At 35.2% G+C, this 18,003-nt stretch overlaps 1 protein-coding gene across 1 annotated transcript in view; it reads right to left on the bottom strand.

Annotated features, from left to right (window-relative positions):
* Positions 1-3,695: 3,695 nt before the first annotated feature.
* The window catches only part of SERINC1 (serine incorporator 1), a 33,942-nt gene continuing 19,634 nt past the window's right edge, over positions 3,696-18,003 (bottom strand). Inside the window, exons 3-10 of the mRNA XM_086317092.1 lie at positions 16,871-17,040; positions 10,901-10,980; positions 10,545-10,682; positions 8,754-8,923; positions 8,562-8,652; positions 6,904-7,048; positions 6,555-6,785; positions 3,696-5,250 (exon numbers count right to left, since the gene is read on the bottom strand). Of these exons, the coding sequence (XP_086173218.1) occupies positions 5,115-5,250; positions 6,555-6,785; positions 6,904-7,048; positions 8,562-8,652; positions 8,754-8,923; positions 10,545-10,682; positions 10,901-10,980; positions 16,871-17,040 (1,161 nt within the window). The 3' untranslated portion in view covers positions 3,696-5,114. The remainder of the gene's footprint in view (positions 5,251-6,554; positions 6,786-6,903; positions 7,049-8,561; positions 8,653-8,753; positions 8,924-10,544; positions 10,683-10,900; positions 10,981-16,870; positions 17,041-18,003) is intronic.

Here is an 18,003-nt window from a genome sequence, read left to right as displayed (position 1 = left end):
GATCCACAGGCTGGGAAGATGACCAGATGACACTCAAAATAAACATACATAAAATGCTACAATTGAGAGTTAGCACCTACATGAAATAACAAGCAAAGGTAAAAATACTTTGAGAATCAATTGCAGATTAGGTCATAAAGTAAATTTCAAGAAATTGGTTTCAGGCAAACTACACATAAGCTAGACCTTGACAATTTTGAGGAGTACTGGCTTGATACTTTGCAGTGTCCCTCAATTTGGGGTCACTTTGTTTCTTCCCATAATTAGATGGGATTATGAGTTTTGGGGAAGATCAGGTTAAGTGCCATTTTCAGTATATGAAAGGTGCATGCTATCAACCTGATTGTTGATACTATGACTTAGACTGAGCCCCAAACTTCTGGAATATCTACCACAGTCTCAAAACCAACCCAAGCAGCCCAATTTTGGATTCGTCAGCCTCTGTAATTGGTGAGCCAATTCCACATAAATGTGTATTATAAATAGACACACATTTCCATATGTACAAGCTAGATTTCGAAAAGTCAGAGGAACCAGAGATGAAATTGCCAACATTCATTGGATCACAGAAAAAGCTAGAGAATTCCAGAAAAACTAAAGCCTTTGGCTGTGTGGATTACAACAAACTGGAAAATTCTTAGAAGATGGGACTACCAGATCAATTTACCTGCCTCCTGAGAAACCTGTACGCAGGTCAGGAAGCAACAGTTAAAACTGGACATGGATCAACAGACTGGTTCAAAATTGGAAAAAGGAACGTTACGGCTGTATATTGCCACCCTGCTTATTTAACTTATATGCAGAGTACACATCATGAGAAAGGCTGGGCTGGATGAAACACAAACTGGAATCAAAGATTGCTGGGAGAAATATCAATAACATCAGATATGCAGATGACACACCACCCTTATGGCAAGCGAAGAGGCACTAAAGAGCCTCTTGGTGAAGGTAAAAGAGAATGAAGCTGGCTTAAAACTCAACATTCAAAAAACTAAGATCATGGCATCTGGTCCCATCACTTCATGGCAAATAGATGGGGAAACAATGGAAACTGACAGACTTATTTTCTTGGGCTGCAAAATCACTGCTGATAGTGACTGCAGCTATGGAATTAAGATGCTCCTTGGAAGAAAAGCAATGACAAACCTAGACAGTATTAAAAAGCAGAGACATCACTTTGCTGATAAATGTCCACATGTCAAAAAGCTATGGTTTTTGCAGTAGTCATGTATGGATTTGAGAGTTGGACCATAAAGAAGGCTTAGCTGGAGAAGACTCTCGATAGTCCCTTGGACTACAAGATCGAACCAGTCAATCCTAAAGGAAATCAACCCTGAATATTCAATGGAAAAGACCCTGATGCTGGGGAAGACTGAGGGTAGGAGAAGGGGATGACGAAGGACAAGATGGTTGGATGGCATCACTGATTCAACAGACATGAGTGTGAACAAGTTCCGGAAGATGGGGAAGGACAGGGAAGTGTGGCATGCTATATATGTATATGTATATATATATATAGTCCATGGGATTGCAGTTAGACATGACTGAGTGACTGAACAATTATTACTGTCACAGGACAGAACTAAAAAGGGTGCGACACTGGCCAAATGGTGACAAAATGTCTTTTTTAAAAAATATTAAGCTGCATGAGCTGTATTACTTGGAAATTAATCTCATCGGTAGCATCATTTACAAGTATCTTCTCCCATTTTGTAGTTTGTCTTTTGCTTATGGTTTGCTTTGCTGTGCAAAAACTTTAATTAGGTCACAACTGTTTAGTTTTGTTATTTCCATTATTCTGGGAGACTGATCTGTTTCCTAGAACCACTTATTGAAGAGACTGTATTCCATTGTGTATTCTTGCCCCTTTTGTAGTAGATTGTCCATCAGAAGCATTTGGGTTTATTTTTGGTATTTCTGACCTGTTCCATTGATGTGTTTTTGTGTCAGTACTGTTCTGCTTTGATTACTGTAGCTTTGTAGTCTGAAATCAGGGAGCATGATTCCTCCAGCATCATTTTCTTTCTCAAGACTGTTTTGGCTATTTGGGGTCTGTTGTGTTTCCATCGCAAATTCAAAATATTTGTGTTCCAGTTCTTTGAAAAATGCCATTGATAATGTCACAGGGATTGCACTCAATCTGTAGACTGCCATGGGTAGTATAATAATTTTAACAATGTTGATTTTATCTATCTTAAAACGTGGTGTATCTTTCCATCTGTCTTCATTTCCTTCATCAGTGTCTTAAAAGTTTCAGAGTACAAGTCTTTTGCCTCCTTAGGTGTTTTATTCTTTCTGATATGAATGTTAAGTGGGATTATTTCTCTAATTTCTCTTTCTGGTATTTTGCTGCTATGGGATAGAGCTTTATTTTTTTTAGTAAGGGTTTTTTTTTTTTTTAAAAATACTGAAGTGTCAGAAAAAAGCAGCATCAATTGGCATCTCAGGAAAAAAGGCCTGGAGGACACAGAAGTCTAGAATATGTATCAAATGAATTAAAATTATTCTCCAAACTTAACCGGTCTAGTTCTTTTAGGAGAATAACACTTAAATTACCTTTGAGATCCACTTCAGGGGTTGTTTACAGAGAACCAAAAGGGTAAATACCACCTTAAAAACAATTCAGTTTTTTCAGGACAGAAAATGGTTACTAAACCCTCCAATGTCAGGTTTTTTTTTTAATATACACAGGAAGAACGTAGTTTGGAGTATTACACCACCTAAATTTGCTAAAATTATATTCTCTAGAATTTAAAAGAATATACCACACATTGGACATACCACAAAGGAGTATGTCAAGGCTGTATATTATCACCCTGCTTATTTAACTTATATGCAGAGTACATCATGAGAAACGCTGGACTGGAAGAAACACAAGCTGGAATCAAGATTGCCGGGAGAAATGTCAATAACCTCAGATATGCAGATGACACCACCCTTATGGCAAAAAGTGAAGAGGAACTAAAAAGCCTCTTGATGAAAGTGAAAGAGGAGAGTGAAAAAGTTGGCTTAAAGCTCAACATTCAGAAAACGAAGATCATGGCATCTGGTCCCATCACTTCGTGGGAAATAGATGGGGAAACAGTGTCAGACTTTATTTTTTGGGGCTCCAAAATCACTGCAGATGGTGACTGCAGCCATTAAATTAAAAGACGGTTACTCCTTGGAAGGAAAGTTATGACCAACCTAGATAGCATATTCAAAAGCAGAGACAGTACTTTGCCAACAAAGGTTCGTCTAGTCAAGGCTATGGTTTTCCCTGTGGTCATGTATGGGTGTGAGAGTTGGACTGTGAAGAAGGCTGAGCGCTGAAGAACTGATGCCTTTGAACCGTGGTGTTGGAGAAGACTCTTAAGAGTCCCTCGGACTGCAAGGAGATCCAACCAGTCCATTCTGAAGGAGATCAGCCCTGGGATTTCTTTAGAAGGAATGATGCTAAAGCTGAAACTCCAGTACTTTGGCCACCTCACACGAAGAGTTGACTCATTGGAAAAGACTCTGATGCCGGGAGGGATTGGGGGCAGGAGGAGAAGGGGACGACAGAGGATGAGATGGCTGGATGGCATCACTGACTTGATGAACGTGAGTCTGGGTGAACTCCAGGAGTTGGTGATGGACAGGGAGGCCTGGCGTGCTGCGATTCATGGGGTTGCAAAGAGTCAGACACGACTGAGCGACTGAACTGATACCACACATTTTCTCTGAATTCATTTATTTAAGGATAAAACAGCCATTTGAGATCATGGAATACAATACCAACACAATAGAAGGTGAGGAATTGTTATATTTTGCTTACATTAATAAATATCTTAAAAGAAGCAAATGTAGATTTTAAGATTTAAGACGCTAATGACACAACTGAGAGTTTCTAAGTTAACAGTGATACTGCTTGATATTCAAGTTGAAAGATTTTTAATAACCTATATATTTCAATTAGATGGCGGCAAATAGAAAAGCATCTTTTGAGCTGAATAGTATACTGTTAAACAGGAGTTTATTTTACAGCAGTCCATCATTCTCCTGGCCTCAGTTTGTGTGTAGAAGGCATACTAGACATCAGCAATTCACATCACATAAATGATCTACCACTCACAATGGTGCAAAATCTATTATGCATGTATTTGAATAGAAATTATTTTTAAATTCTAGAAAAAATGCCATTTGTGTTTGACAGATGTGGGATTTCCCAGTTTTGCCACTGATTAGCTATCTGAGCTTCACTTTCTTCACTGTTAAAAGAACATTAAGAAACTGCAAAATAGGCTTTAGTAGCCTTCAGTTTATCAGCTCTGATTTTCAAAACAAACTTTCAAAGTGATTTTCAACCTCCTCCTAACCTATGATTATCCTTTTCAAACTCTTTGTCCAAATCATTCAGAGTTCCTAACTTCTCCACTGAACACATTTTAACACATCTGCATGTGTTTATAATGACCAAACAAAGTTCACTGTGTTAGTATGAAAGACTACCTGTACTCAGGGACATTACAGCCTACCTGGGTATTCAATTCAGTACCCACCACTAGCAAATCTCTGAAAATTCTGTGTCTCTGTCTCCACCATAACCTACACTATTTTCAGTCAAATACTCCATACCTGTATATGTTCCTTACCTTCATATCAAGGGAAAAATCTGAAAAGTTTTTAGAAAACTGGCATTTGTGACTTGTTCATACAATTTTTACAATTTTAGGACAGCCATGTTCTTTGCAGTATCCTGTAGGACAAGGCATCAAATATTTCAAAAGGCAGCCATACATTTTTCATATTTTTCTGAAACAGCTTATGTTCTAACACAATTTAAAAATCAAACTGCCAAGCAGTTTTGTTTTTACTCTTTTCACAGGTACAGAGCAGAGAATAAACCTAACAATGTCCACTTCTCCTAACTTACCACCAACATACTCATACAACTCTTGATTCATTCTAAAACGCATACTGATGCGCTTGGCAAGACTACAATGAATAAAATGGCAAGCGGTAAATCTAATCCATGCCAGAAGACTGGAGAAGTTACATGGGAAGCACACACACACAACTTCACAAAAGTTGGGAATACTGCTGATTTCAAATAAATGATGATCAAAGTAAGACTTTCATGCCTCAAGTCCCATTCAGTCAAAATCACGATTTGTAAGAACAAGTGGTGCCACCAGTGTCCAAACATACAGCACAATGCCAATCCAGCTAGAAGAGATTTTCACCCAGACAGCTGTCCACTGACTCTTCATCTCACGGGAAGGCTCATACCTAATATTTAAGGAAAACAAAAAGCAGAGAGAAGTTGGATTATTGGTCATCAAGCTAGCAGGTTTCCTTATTTTAAAGTATTCTTTGTATATAATCTGTGATAACATATGTAGTTGCTGGATTATCTCTGTTGCCTTGTTTTCCATACCACTTTGGCAGCTAATACAAAGGTTAAAAAAAAATCTTTAAAGGAGTAGAAGACATAGGCCTGTGAAGTAGTTCTTTTACATAATACTCAGAGAATCTTTATGTATCTCTGGCTAACTAATTAATGAGATAGCAGAGAAATGGAGTGTGACCTCTGGATAAATAAAACATTATTTAACAAAGACTTATCAATTCTAAACTGTACAAAGAATATAATTTGTTCAAAGTATATACAGGAGCTCTCTCCACCTTCTCAGATTTAAGAAACTGGGAAGGAAATACATCCCAAATTTAGCTGATTTTTATGTTGAAACATAACAAATACTTTTCATCTTTAATATTTACTATTATTACCTGACAGCCAAAGCTGTGAATTACTGAGAATTATTTGGAATAGTTCTTGTACCTTAATATGCTGCAGTATAGGAATTTTTAAGTATATATATATTTTTTTCAGTAATAAATGCCAGTAGAGGCTGCTCTCAAACAAATGAATTTTTTTTTTACATCTTTTGCTGGTATTCAAAGTTTTCTTACCAATTGTTAAGGATATTATTATGCATTAAAGAGTATTAAAAATAGAACTACCCTAACTATACAGTTCAACTTGAATCTTAAATCTTTCAGCAATCCTTTGAACTAAATCAGAATTTTTAAAGACAAAATATAAACTACTACCTTCCTCTTAACAAAAAGAGATTTATCAGTTTTGAAGTGATATAAAAGCAAAAATTAGTTTATGTTAATGTATTCACACTTCAATTTTGAAATCCTCAAAGCTTTAACTGACAAAATTTAAACAAAAACAGGTAAAAAAAAAGAAAAAAGGTATCTTTTTCTACACTATGTTGGGAACTAGTTAGTCAGTATTAGAAATCACTGTGTTTGATCCCTGTCAACATGTACTTCCCTAAGCAATGTGGTAGCTTCATGAAACTTTATTTCAATCTTTTAAGATCTGGAACTATTTTAATGATTGTTATTGCTAAAGCAAGGAAATAAAGTCTGCATTTCTCATACTGATCTCACTATTCATTTAGTTGTAAATTTTGAAATATATTGGAGGATAAAAAGTACTCAATACCATGTTTTAACAATGGAATCACAAAAAAGCCACCCAAATTTCCACACGCAGAGTTTTCATAAAATATAAGTACCTGTACCAGTTGGTAAGGGTCATCATGATATAAAGTGAAGCCAGGAAAAGCATGAAGTGAAAGAAGGAGTAACTGTAAGTGACACCATCCCTTTCATTATCTACAGCTCGGTGAACATCATCACCATCCTCAAGTGACCCATCGTTTCTGGCTCCACCATCTTCTATCAGTGTTGATTCATCACTTGTTAGAGTCAGCTTATTAACCTGACTATTGTTTGAAGTACGGATGCTACATGAAAGACGGTTTAAAAAGAGAGAAAGAAAAAAAAGGAATTTAAACACAACATTCATATATGAATAATAGCTGGACTTTGCTTCAAAAAAATAAAATCCATAATTTTTCCTACCTTGAATAAAATACACACAGTAAAAAGAGGATTAGTCCAATAATTCCTTGAGTATGCCACCACTGTACAGACTGCCCCTCCTTCGAGACAGTGCTTGTTGTATTATATCCAATTATGTTCAGTAGACTTGGGTTACATTCTGTTTCTACAATGTAAATTAAGGTCAAATTACAATGTTAGAAAGGTATAAAAAATTTTTCAGAGGACAGTTGTAGTTCTTTTTAACTCTATACACGTGAAAACTCAAAAAACTGTTAGAAAAAGGCACAAATAAAAAATAAGACAACTTGTATTTATTAATAATGAGACCTTTTACATTATATAATGCTAGTTTTATCGAACTGGTTGAAAAGCAATTTCATTTTCAACCTCATGCAAGAGTTGAGACATTTAAGCTTTTTACTGATCAGGAAATTGGTGAAATTTAGTAAATTTTTTACTTTATAGTAAAGCTCAAGCAGAGTTAAGAATAAAATTCAGATGTCCTAAACTAAGATGCACTCACTGCCTTTTCTGTTATATACTATGAAATAACAATAGTGATTTTATGAAGTTTATCAACTTGTCAAACTACATTGTTATATAAGCAAGATAGTTTACACATAAAATCAGTTACTAGAATTTTAGCAAATAGTTTGTGGAAATGAGTACATAAATCATAGTGACCTAATGCTTATTCAGCCTCTCAACTCTTGTAACAAAGAATTAAAATGGGGTTGGTATTCACTTAAGTGTCCCAAATATGTTTTTTACCTCCCACAATGCCAGATATGTCCATTGCCACCTTACCACTGAAAAATGATTTTTACCTTGAAGCCACTTGTGTAAGGATAATCCCTAAAGCAAATTACTATTAATTTTTTTCTAGACACTTACCTGGACAAAAATAAGGAATCTCTAGTACACTAAATAAACTCTTTTTCTCCAACTAGTGATAAAGCACCTATGAAATTTATAAATGGAATGAAATAAGAGTCAGAAAACTTTTTTCTGTCAAAAATTCTGTAATTTTTTTAATTGTGAGGAAACGAGACCATTTTTTCCCTTTTCAGAAAATAGTATAGTTGACCCTTGAACAAGCAGATTAGCAGTACCAACCCACAACACAACTGAAAATCTGCATTTTACTTTATGGCTGGCCTCTATATTCCAACCTTTCATATTAGCAATTTTCTATCTATGGATTCAACCAAATGCAGACTGTACTGCAGCACATTTATTTCCCAATTTGTTTCACCCCAAATAACATATATGGGCTTATACTTCCACGAAATGCAGTAAAATTGGCCTATAAAAAGAGTACAAAGACCAATTAGATTCACCTGTAAGATAATCACAGACAAAAAGAACTTAAAAAAATCTATACTAATTAAAATAGACTAAACAAACATTTTAATAGGTTTTAATTTTACATATACTATCACAAGCACCTTACAAATCAGGTATATTTCTTATAGTTTTCCTATAATTTCTTCTAGTTTTGTTAGTAAAGGAAGAAACTAAGGGAAAAAATATAGCAGTACATCAAAGATGAAAATGGTATTATTCCATTCTCTTCATTCCTCTATGAGCTTAATTTTACAAAACGGCAATCTTTGAAAAAGAGAACAGCTTATGGGATTCATTAAAAGAAGCAAATCCAAGCAAACAAAACATACCCGGTTCATTGGTCATAGCAGACCATGTCAAATACATTGTGTAGACTGTAATCACTGAAGACTGTAACAAACCAGATCTTGGTTGTGATTCCTACAAAAAAATAGGCAAAACAAAAATATTGCAATCATTCAAGATTTAGGAAACCTTAGAAAAACAGAAGCTTCATAAAGAATGAACTAATCCAAGCTTACTTGGATTTTTGGCAGTATGGACATTATAGAAGCACCAAGGCAGAGGAGCATGTTGACACTGATGAATGCTTTATTTTCTGCACAACTGGCTGGATGAGTATAGTAAACAAAAAACAGGACGATAGCAACTAAAGACAGCAGATAATTCAGGGCTGTAGCTGATAACAAAGCTGCGAAAGAAATACATTTTGACAATTAGATTTTATCACTAATATTAGGAATGAGACATATGGCTTGCTTTAAAAACAATCTTATTCAAAAATATTATTTTAAGCAACATTTTATCAGCATTACACAGCCTATAAAAGCAGATAAAGATTTAATTCTGGCCTCTACCACATGAAGACTTTTGTAGCCTTTACACATGTGTGCGTGTGAGCTCCGTCATGTCTGCCTCTCTGCAACCCCATGGACTATATATAGCCCATCAGGCTCCTCTGTCCATGGAATTTTCCAGGCAAGAATACTGGAATGGTTGCTATTTCCTACTCCAGCCTTTACACGTAGCTCACTATTATGATGCATTTTAAGGGGAATAATATGATCTTCATTTAAAGTAATATTTACATATAGAGTGTCCAAAACATTCAAATACATTAGCCATTATTTTCAAAATACAGAAAATTAACTAGGAGAATATTACTTAAGGTTTCTAAGTTATATCATTCAGTTGTAAACAAGGGCATTAAGAAAATTATTTTGTTAATGCTAAGCCCACAGAACAATGCTTTGCTTTAGCAACTAAAATCTTAAAAAAAAACAAAACAAAACTATTCAAGTTGTCATTATTTAATAAGACAACCTAAGTTTCTTCGATCACACACACACTTTTAATTTTCATGTTAATGTATACTTAATATGTATGTATTCATGTAGATGTGACTCACAAATACTCTATCAGACAAATATTTATTGAATACCTACAAAGGCCCTGGGGATACAGTATGCAACAAAGCAGAAACTCTTACATTAGATTTAACATCAAAAAATGAAACATTCTGTGAAGTAAATTTTCCAAATGATTAAAGCTTAATATGTTTTTTAGCTGACAGACTATTTCACATAAAAATTCAGATCTATGGCTTTTTTTTTGAAAAACAGAAAAATTAAGCAACACTGGGCTCACATTTCCACACGGCAATTACTGGATGGAGCTAAGCGGTGTAATAGCCTTCACACTCTCTAATTCACCACAGTCCCTTTCATTTGCAAAAGGACTGAAAATGCAGTTTCTCCTCCCTCATTTGTGTCACCTGTTGTAAGCACCTGGATTTTGATTCTTGTTTTAGAGTACAACCATAGGACTCAACCTCATTGTTATGAACACGCATTACATACACTACTATAATAAACTCCCTAAGGTGTCACACATAAAGGCATTCTTTGCACTTATATAAAATGCTTCAGAGTTGTTTCTTTTTCCTGCTTGATGTTTCAGAATTGTTTGTTCATCTATTTCTAGTAGTCCTCATCTCTTTAATATTTTACCTTTTTTTTTTACCCTTTTACTTAGAAGGAAATTAGGCTGTAAAATATACATATACTCAGCAATATGCTTTGGAAATTCTGTTTTAGCCAATCCCAGTCTTTTGCATGACTGCCTCTTTCTTGGGTATGTTCCTAGTTGACATGCAACATACAATGTGACAAGATGCCACTCACAAACTTAAACTAAAAAATCTCTTCACAGTAAACTGTACCATAAAAATCATGACTTCCCCACAGTCTACTACCTGCTTTCACTTTCAAAGTTCAACTACCTTGAAGACGTTCTGTAAGACAAAAACTTACCTGCATACCAACATCTCGAGTTCCCCTCTTCCATTTTTTCAACCCATGATTCATTCCACGAATGGGCAAAATCAATGAGTAAGACTAGTTGTATGAGAATGAAGCAAAAGGCACCTGCCATGCCCACATAAAACCACACTGAAAGGAAAAAAAATTTTTTAAAAATCACAAATGAGTGACTGCTTCACTTTTTATTGTTTCCACAATCAATACACCAAAAGAAAAATAAAATTTTACATAGATGTCTTGACTGAGGAAGGAAAACACAAAACAAATGGTTATAGTTCCAGGCAACAATTATTTTCAATTTCCTTACAAAATATCAACATCACACCAAGAAAAAAAAGATTTCTTACCAGTTGTAAAAGTTCCTTCTGGAATGAAGAAGGCTCCAATAATAATTGCAATTGCTGCAGCAAATTTAAAGAACCAGAATCTAAAACAAATTATTTTTTATTAGTAAATATTCATTCAACAAGTGGTTTCACATATGAAATCTTTTGAGAGCTGCTCTTAAAAAATAGCTACACTTTATTGTGACTACTCTGTCCCATCTGAGGATATCCTGAAGACGAGAAGACCACCACATGTCAATTATGTTGTTGTCTGGTCACTCAGCGTCCAACTCTTTCTACAACCCCATGGACTGCAGCCTACCAGACACCTCTGTTCATGGGATTTTCCAGGCAAGAATATGCAATGTGTTGCCATTTCCTTTCCCAGGGGATGCTCCTGATCCAGGGATCAAACCCACATCTACACTGGCAGGCAGATTCTTCACCACGGAGCCACCAGGGAGGCATGGCTGTTTTATTTCATTCTAATAAACGAGAATATTAGATTCATTTCACAGGTTTACTTAAATGAGTGAGATAATAATATGGAAGTGTAAATAAGGTACACTGTACAAAGGAATAGCTTCTGAAGACACAAAAGTCTGGAAAACAGATTTCCAGTAGCAAGCCAGATGAATTGAAAGAACCAGAAAAGACATAATATCTTAAGAATTCTAACACAGAAAGAGCAGGAAGTGCAAAGCAGGTGTCCAAAATCCAAAAAAACCCCAGAAGTAACAGATTAATAACTCCATCTGAAGGTAACTAGCAAAGATTTGAGGTGTCTGCTACTTCCTATGTGAAAGCAGCAATGCAAAACTATAACAAATATGAGCATTTCACCACCTGAAGATAACAATCCTGCAATCACTGATCATAAAGGCATAAAAATCTTGCCATCTAGCAGATAAAAGAATTCAAGATAGTTGTTCTGAGGAAACTCAACAAGCTACAAGAAAATACAAAAATAATTCAATGAAAACAAGCAAAAAACACTAAATTTAACCAAGAGATAGAAATCATAGAAAAGAACCAAATATATTCTGAAGCTTAAGAATTCAAGAAAAGAAATGAAAAAAAAAAAAAAAAGTAATAGAGATCTTTAGAAGTGAAAGTGAAAGTTGCTCAGTCGTGTCCGACTCTATGCGACCCCATGGACTGTACAGTCCATGGAATTCTCTGGGCCAGAATACTGGAGTGGGTAGCCTTTCCCTTCTCCAGGGGATCTTCCCAACCCAGGGATCAAACCCAGGTCTCCCATATTGCAGGCGGATTCTTTACCCGCTGAGCCACAAGGGAAGCCCAGAGATCGCCAGAATGGTAGATCAAATGGGAGACAGAAAAAGTGGACAGGCATTTTGATATAACCCAATCAGGGGTGAACTGAGAAAAAAATGAAAAAGAGGGAAGAAAGCCTCAGTAATATATGGAATTTAAATATTAGAACGATCAGGGTTTCGGAAGAAGAGAAGGGGACAGAAAGTTAATTTAAAGAAATAATATCTGAGAATTTCCTAAACCTGGACATGAACATCAAAGTTCACAAAGCTAGTAAGATCACAGTATCATCTTAATGCAAAAAAACCTTTAGGATAAAACTGTCAAAAATCAAAGAATACAACAGAATCCTAAAAGCAGCCAGAGGGGTCCAAAAAAGAGATTCTGATCAACAAAGTAATTTCCATTAGGCCCTCAGTGGATTTCTTAGAAAATCTATAGGCCAAGAGAGAGCAGAGTGACTTTGAGTATACTCAAAGTCCTTCCTTTCAACACTTTAGTCAAAGTGTTGAAAGGAAAAAAACCACCAGCCAAGATTACTCTGTCCAGCAAAGTTATCCTTCAGATATGAAGGAGAAATAAGGCTTTTCCCTAAATCCAAAGAATTTACCACCACTAAACCTGTCTTGTAAAAAATGGTAAAAAGGATTCTTCAGACTGAAATGAAAAGACACTAATCAATGACATGAAAGCCTACAAAAGCATACAACACACTGGTAAAAGTAAATACACAGATTCATACAAGTCTAATTCTTTAACAGGATGGTGTGTTAAGTAAACTATAGTAAAAGGATTTTTAAAAGTATTAAAAAACAAGTATTATAAAAAAGAGGTAAATTGTGACATCAAAAAAATATAAAAGAGGAGGAATAAATATGTAGGGCTATTTTATGCATTTAAAGTTGCTATCAGCTTAAAATTAATTTTTATGTATAACATGTTTTATGTAAGCCTCATGGTAACCACAAAGCAAAAAGCTAGAGTAGATAAAATAGAGAAGCAGAATATACCACTAGTTTACAAAGAAAATCACCAATTTACATGGGTGTTAACAGAGAAAAAAGAAACGATGAAAATACAACCAACCAGACAACAATGACTAACATATGGCATTAATAAGTCACAAATCAATAATTATGCTAATGGAGTGAATTTGCTAACCAAAAGCCAGGGTCTGGATGAATTAAAAAAACTTAAAAAGACAAATGGAATCACATTTGTGGATGTGAATGGTTAAAATGTCCATAATACTCAAAGCCATCTTTCGATTCCAAGTACTCCCTATAAAAATTTCAATGTCATTTACAAAAACTCAGGAAAGAAACAATCCTAAAGTTTGTATGTAACTTCAAAAGACCCCAAACAGCCACATCAGTCATGAGAAGGAAGAACAAAACTGAAAATATCACAGTTACTAATTCCAAACTATACTACAAAGCTATACTAATTAAAACAGTAATACCATAAAAAATAGACACACAGATCAATGGAACAGCAGAGAAGGCAACGGCACCCACTCCAGTGCTCTTGCCTGGAAAATCCCACAGACGGACCTGGTAGGCTCCGGTCCGTGGGGTCTCACAGAGTCGGACACGACTGAGCAACTTCACTTTCACTTTTTACTTTCATGCATTGGAGAAGGAAATGGCAACCCACTCCAGTGTTCTTGCCTGGAGAATCCCAGGGACGGGGGAGCCTGGTGGGCTGCAGTTTATGGGGTCGCACAGAGTCAGACACGACTGAAGCGACTTAGCAACAGCAGCAATGGAACAGAAGAGTAATAGACCCTTGCATTTTGGATCAACTAATATTTGACAAGGGAGTCAAGAATATTCAGAAGGAAAGGACAGTTCCTTCAACAGACTTGGGAAAGCTATTAATAACCACATATAGAAAAATGAAACCAGACTCCTTTCTTACACCATTCAGAGAATCGATTCAACCTGAATGGAAGACTTAAATACACTTAACACATTATTGACTTGAGATGTATTAACATGTCCTTTGTTACCCGAATGTTATTGACTGGGAAACAAATCATATGCTTTTAGAGAGCCATACAATTAACATTACAGTGTTTAGTTGTTAGAGCTTAAAACTGATAAAGAGTCATTATAGAACTTATGATTGTTGTTTTCATTCACATTTCCCTGTTAGGCTTCTGCTCCAATTTTGTGTATGTTATAAATAAAAGCTTATGACCATAAAATTTTCAAAAATGATGGATCACAAAATTTTGAACAAAGAATTTTTTGGTGACTTTTATGCAGATACTTTCTCTGACTGTCCAAGCAACATAAATACTAGTATCTCAGAAGATGACAGTTCTTCAGAATATAGTTCTGACTCAGACGATATGAATGTTAGACCAAGAAAAAGACAAAATAAACCACAGTGACTGATTCTGACATGGAAAGTGAAAATGAAATGCATGGTGCTTTTTTACAGGTGTGTCAGGTGTAACTATTGAATGTAATCATCTGCAAAGTGTTAATTAAATAACAGAATTCTCAAAATAAAACAAAAATAAAAATCGTCAGGCACAGGCCTATGTTTCCAGCAAAAATCCTCTAGTCAGTGAGTTAAGATCTGATACCATAAAAGTTACTAGGAAGATACTGATAACTGGGAAGAAGAAAATAAGGAAGAAACTCCCTGACATTAGTCTGGGCAGTGAGTTTTTGGGGGAGACAACAAAAGTACAAACAACAGGGTAAAATCAAACTGGTGGGAATTCTTCAGACAAAAAAATCTTCTGCAGAAAAAAACGGAACAATCAACAAAATGAAGAGACAACCTATAGGAGAAAATATTTGCAAACCATGTATCAAAATGTGGTTAGTATCAAATATACATAAAGAACCCATACAACTCAATAATTTAGAAAAAACAATGAAAAATGGACAAAACTAAATATTTTTCCAAAGAAGGCATACGAATGGCAAGCACACATGTGACAAGGTGCTAAACATCACTAATCATCAGAGGGATGTACATCAAAACCACAGAACGGCCACCAAGATGGTAAAAAGTAACAAACGTTGGTAACAATGTGGTGAAATAGGAGTTCTCAGGCACTGCTAATGGGCATGTGCACTAACTCAGCCACTATGGACAACAGTATGACGGTTCCTCAAAAAATACAAAAATGGCACCACCATAGCATCTGGCAATCCTACTTCTAGGTATATATCCAAAGAAAGTGAAAACAGGGCACTGAAAAGGTATCTGCACATCCATGTTTACGGCAGAATATTCCTAACTGGCAGATACAGAAATACCCTGAGTGTGCATCAACAAATGAATAGAGAGACTGTACTATATAGACACAATGGAATATTATTCAGCCACGAGAAAGAAGGAAATCCTATCATTTGCAACAACATGATCCTGATGGACCTTCAGGGAATTATACTAAATGGGATAATCCAAATTAAAAAAAAATTTATATTACCAAAATGTGGAATCTGAAAAAGAAAAATGTACTTTAAAGTTGCTAAGAGAATAGATCTTAATTGTTCTCATCACAACTAAGAAAAATATGTGATGTGACAGAAGTGTTAGCTAATATATGATGGTAATCATATTGTAATATATAATACATATGAAATTAACATTTTGTACACTTTAAACCTAACACAATATCATCAATTACATCGCCAAAAAAACCACTAGCAATGATGTAAGAGTGCTTAGTACATACTTTGAGAAGAATGTTATCACAGGAAATGATTGTGATAGCCATCCTGTAATGTATTTTGAGAGTTGTTTAAAAATACATTTAATAAAGATGTTTTAACAGTGCAAAAAAAATTAAAAATCAAAACAACCTATGACTAAAGAGAATTGAAAAAAAAAAAAATCAACCTGGCACAAAACATGATTTTTCATTAATATTTCATTCTTCCTGTCTTTGATAGTGTATGTTAATAGATAAGCAACATCAGATACTTAAAACTATTTTTATTTATGGGATGGAACAGTGATAAAATTCAAAACATTCAATATTGAGTATGAGATGCATTGCTCTGTATTAAAGGCGACTGACAAAAAGGTACCTTGAAATGTCTAGGTTGTCTATTATAACCATTTAGAAAATCCACCACCTGTTTCAAAGCAATAAAGTTTTTCATTTTGGCTACACTGTGTATGTAAAGAACTGAGTTCAGTTTTCTGTAGTGAGATTGGCCTACGGAAGGCTAAGAGGAGGAAGAATAAACTCATTATTAGTCACAGATGTGATAAATCTTCTTTTCAGGATGAAAACATAGTTGAACCTTGAACAATGCTAGGGTTAGGGACTCCAACTCTCTGTATGGTTGAAAACCCACCTCTATCTTACAGTCAGCCCTCTGTATCAGAGGTTCCTCATTTGTGAATTCAGTCAATCAGAGATCATGGAGTGTGTATTACCATAGTTATTAACTGTTGGAAACAAATCTCTAAGTGGACCTGCACAGTTTAAACCTGTATTGTTCACAAGGGTAAACTTTACTAAATATTATGCACAGCAATAAGTGACTCAAGTCTTCTATGTAATATTTATATTTCCAAATTCTGACATTCTCTGGTAGAGACGAGGATTTTCTTACTTTGTCATTCGTGAACAAAATAATTCTGCAGATTGTTCAAGTTTAAACTTTCTTTAGACAGACTCAAAATTACTGAGAAGAGACTACCCAGACTTTAACTGAAATTTATTAAAATACTTACCCATTGTGTATTGCAGCTCTAGGGTCACTGCTGCTCTTCACTTTGATCATTAAGAGAGAGAGAAGAAGATAGAACATAGCCAAGCCAAAGCACAATCGATATACAGCTTTATAGCCAACCAGAATATTACAAGGGACCATTCCTTTCTCATTCTCACAAAATCCAGGAATCTGAAAAACAAGAATTTCTAATCTAGAATTTTTTCAAGGAAAAATGACAATTCTGTGTAATTAAATAGCTTAAGGTTCAGAAAACTGAAGTTCGCTTTACAGTTTATGCTGAAATGTAATCAAGGTAAGTCTACACACTTTTATAAACAGAAGTTTAACTCTTTTTTCACTTTATGTGCACACAGGATAAATGACAAATGCCAATCCTAAAGTGAATGCGTATTTTAACTTGCAGACTTACTCAAACTTATTCTAAATTTTTTTAAAACTTACATTCTACTGTGATATGCTGAATCACATGTATAAAAGAAAAACACAATCAATAAAAGTTTAAAGAATTAGAGAGTAATTGAATCAGTTTCTAAATACTAAAGAGAACAATGATGGCTTTTCAAAGCCAATGCTATTAAAATCATTCTGAGATCTGGTCCCTGATTCTACAAATATTATTTTTGATAATGGATAGATCTGAAAGTAAAGTGAAAGTGAAAGTTGCTCAGTTGTGTCTGACTCTTTGTGACCCCATGGACTGTCCATGGAATTCTCTAGGCCAGGATACTCTAGTGGGTAGCCTTTCCCTTCTCCAGGGCATCTTCCCAACCCAGGGATAGAACCCAGGTCTCCCACATTGCAGATTGATTCTTTACCAGCTGAGCCACAGGGAAGCCCAAGAATACTGGAGTGGGTAGCCTATCCCTTCTCCAGAGAATCTTCCCAACCCAGGAATTGAACCAGGGTCTTCTGCATTGCAGGTGGATTCTTTACCAACTGAGCTATCAGAGATAGAACTGGATTAACAGCAAAAGGGTTGGCTATATTTCTATTTTTCTAACCTAAAATCTTGAAAAAGACTGAAGACCATTTCAGAATATCACACTGAAAACAGAGTACAAGTAAGTATTTTTAAAATATTTTTAAGTGAAATAAATGAGTGAAACAAACTAACAGTTTCAACTAAAACCA

Source organism: Bos grunniens, chromosome 9 (genome assembly GCF_055505025.1).
Source record: "Bos grunniens cultivar Pamir isolate PY7600 chromosome 9, Bosgru_T2T1.0, whole genome shotgun sequence".
NCBI classification, from domain to species: domain Eukaryota; kingdom Metazoa; phylum Chordata; class Mammalia; order Artiodactyla; family Bovidae; genus Bos; species Bos grunniens.
Note: the sequence above shows the minus strand (reverse complement) of the source record. Positions and strands in the feature narration are given on the sequence as shown.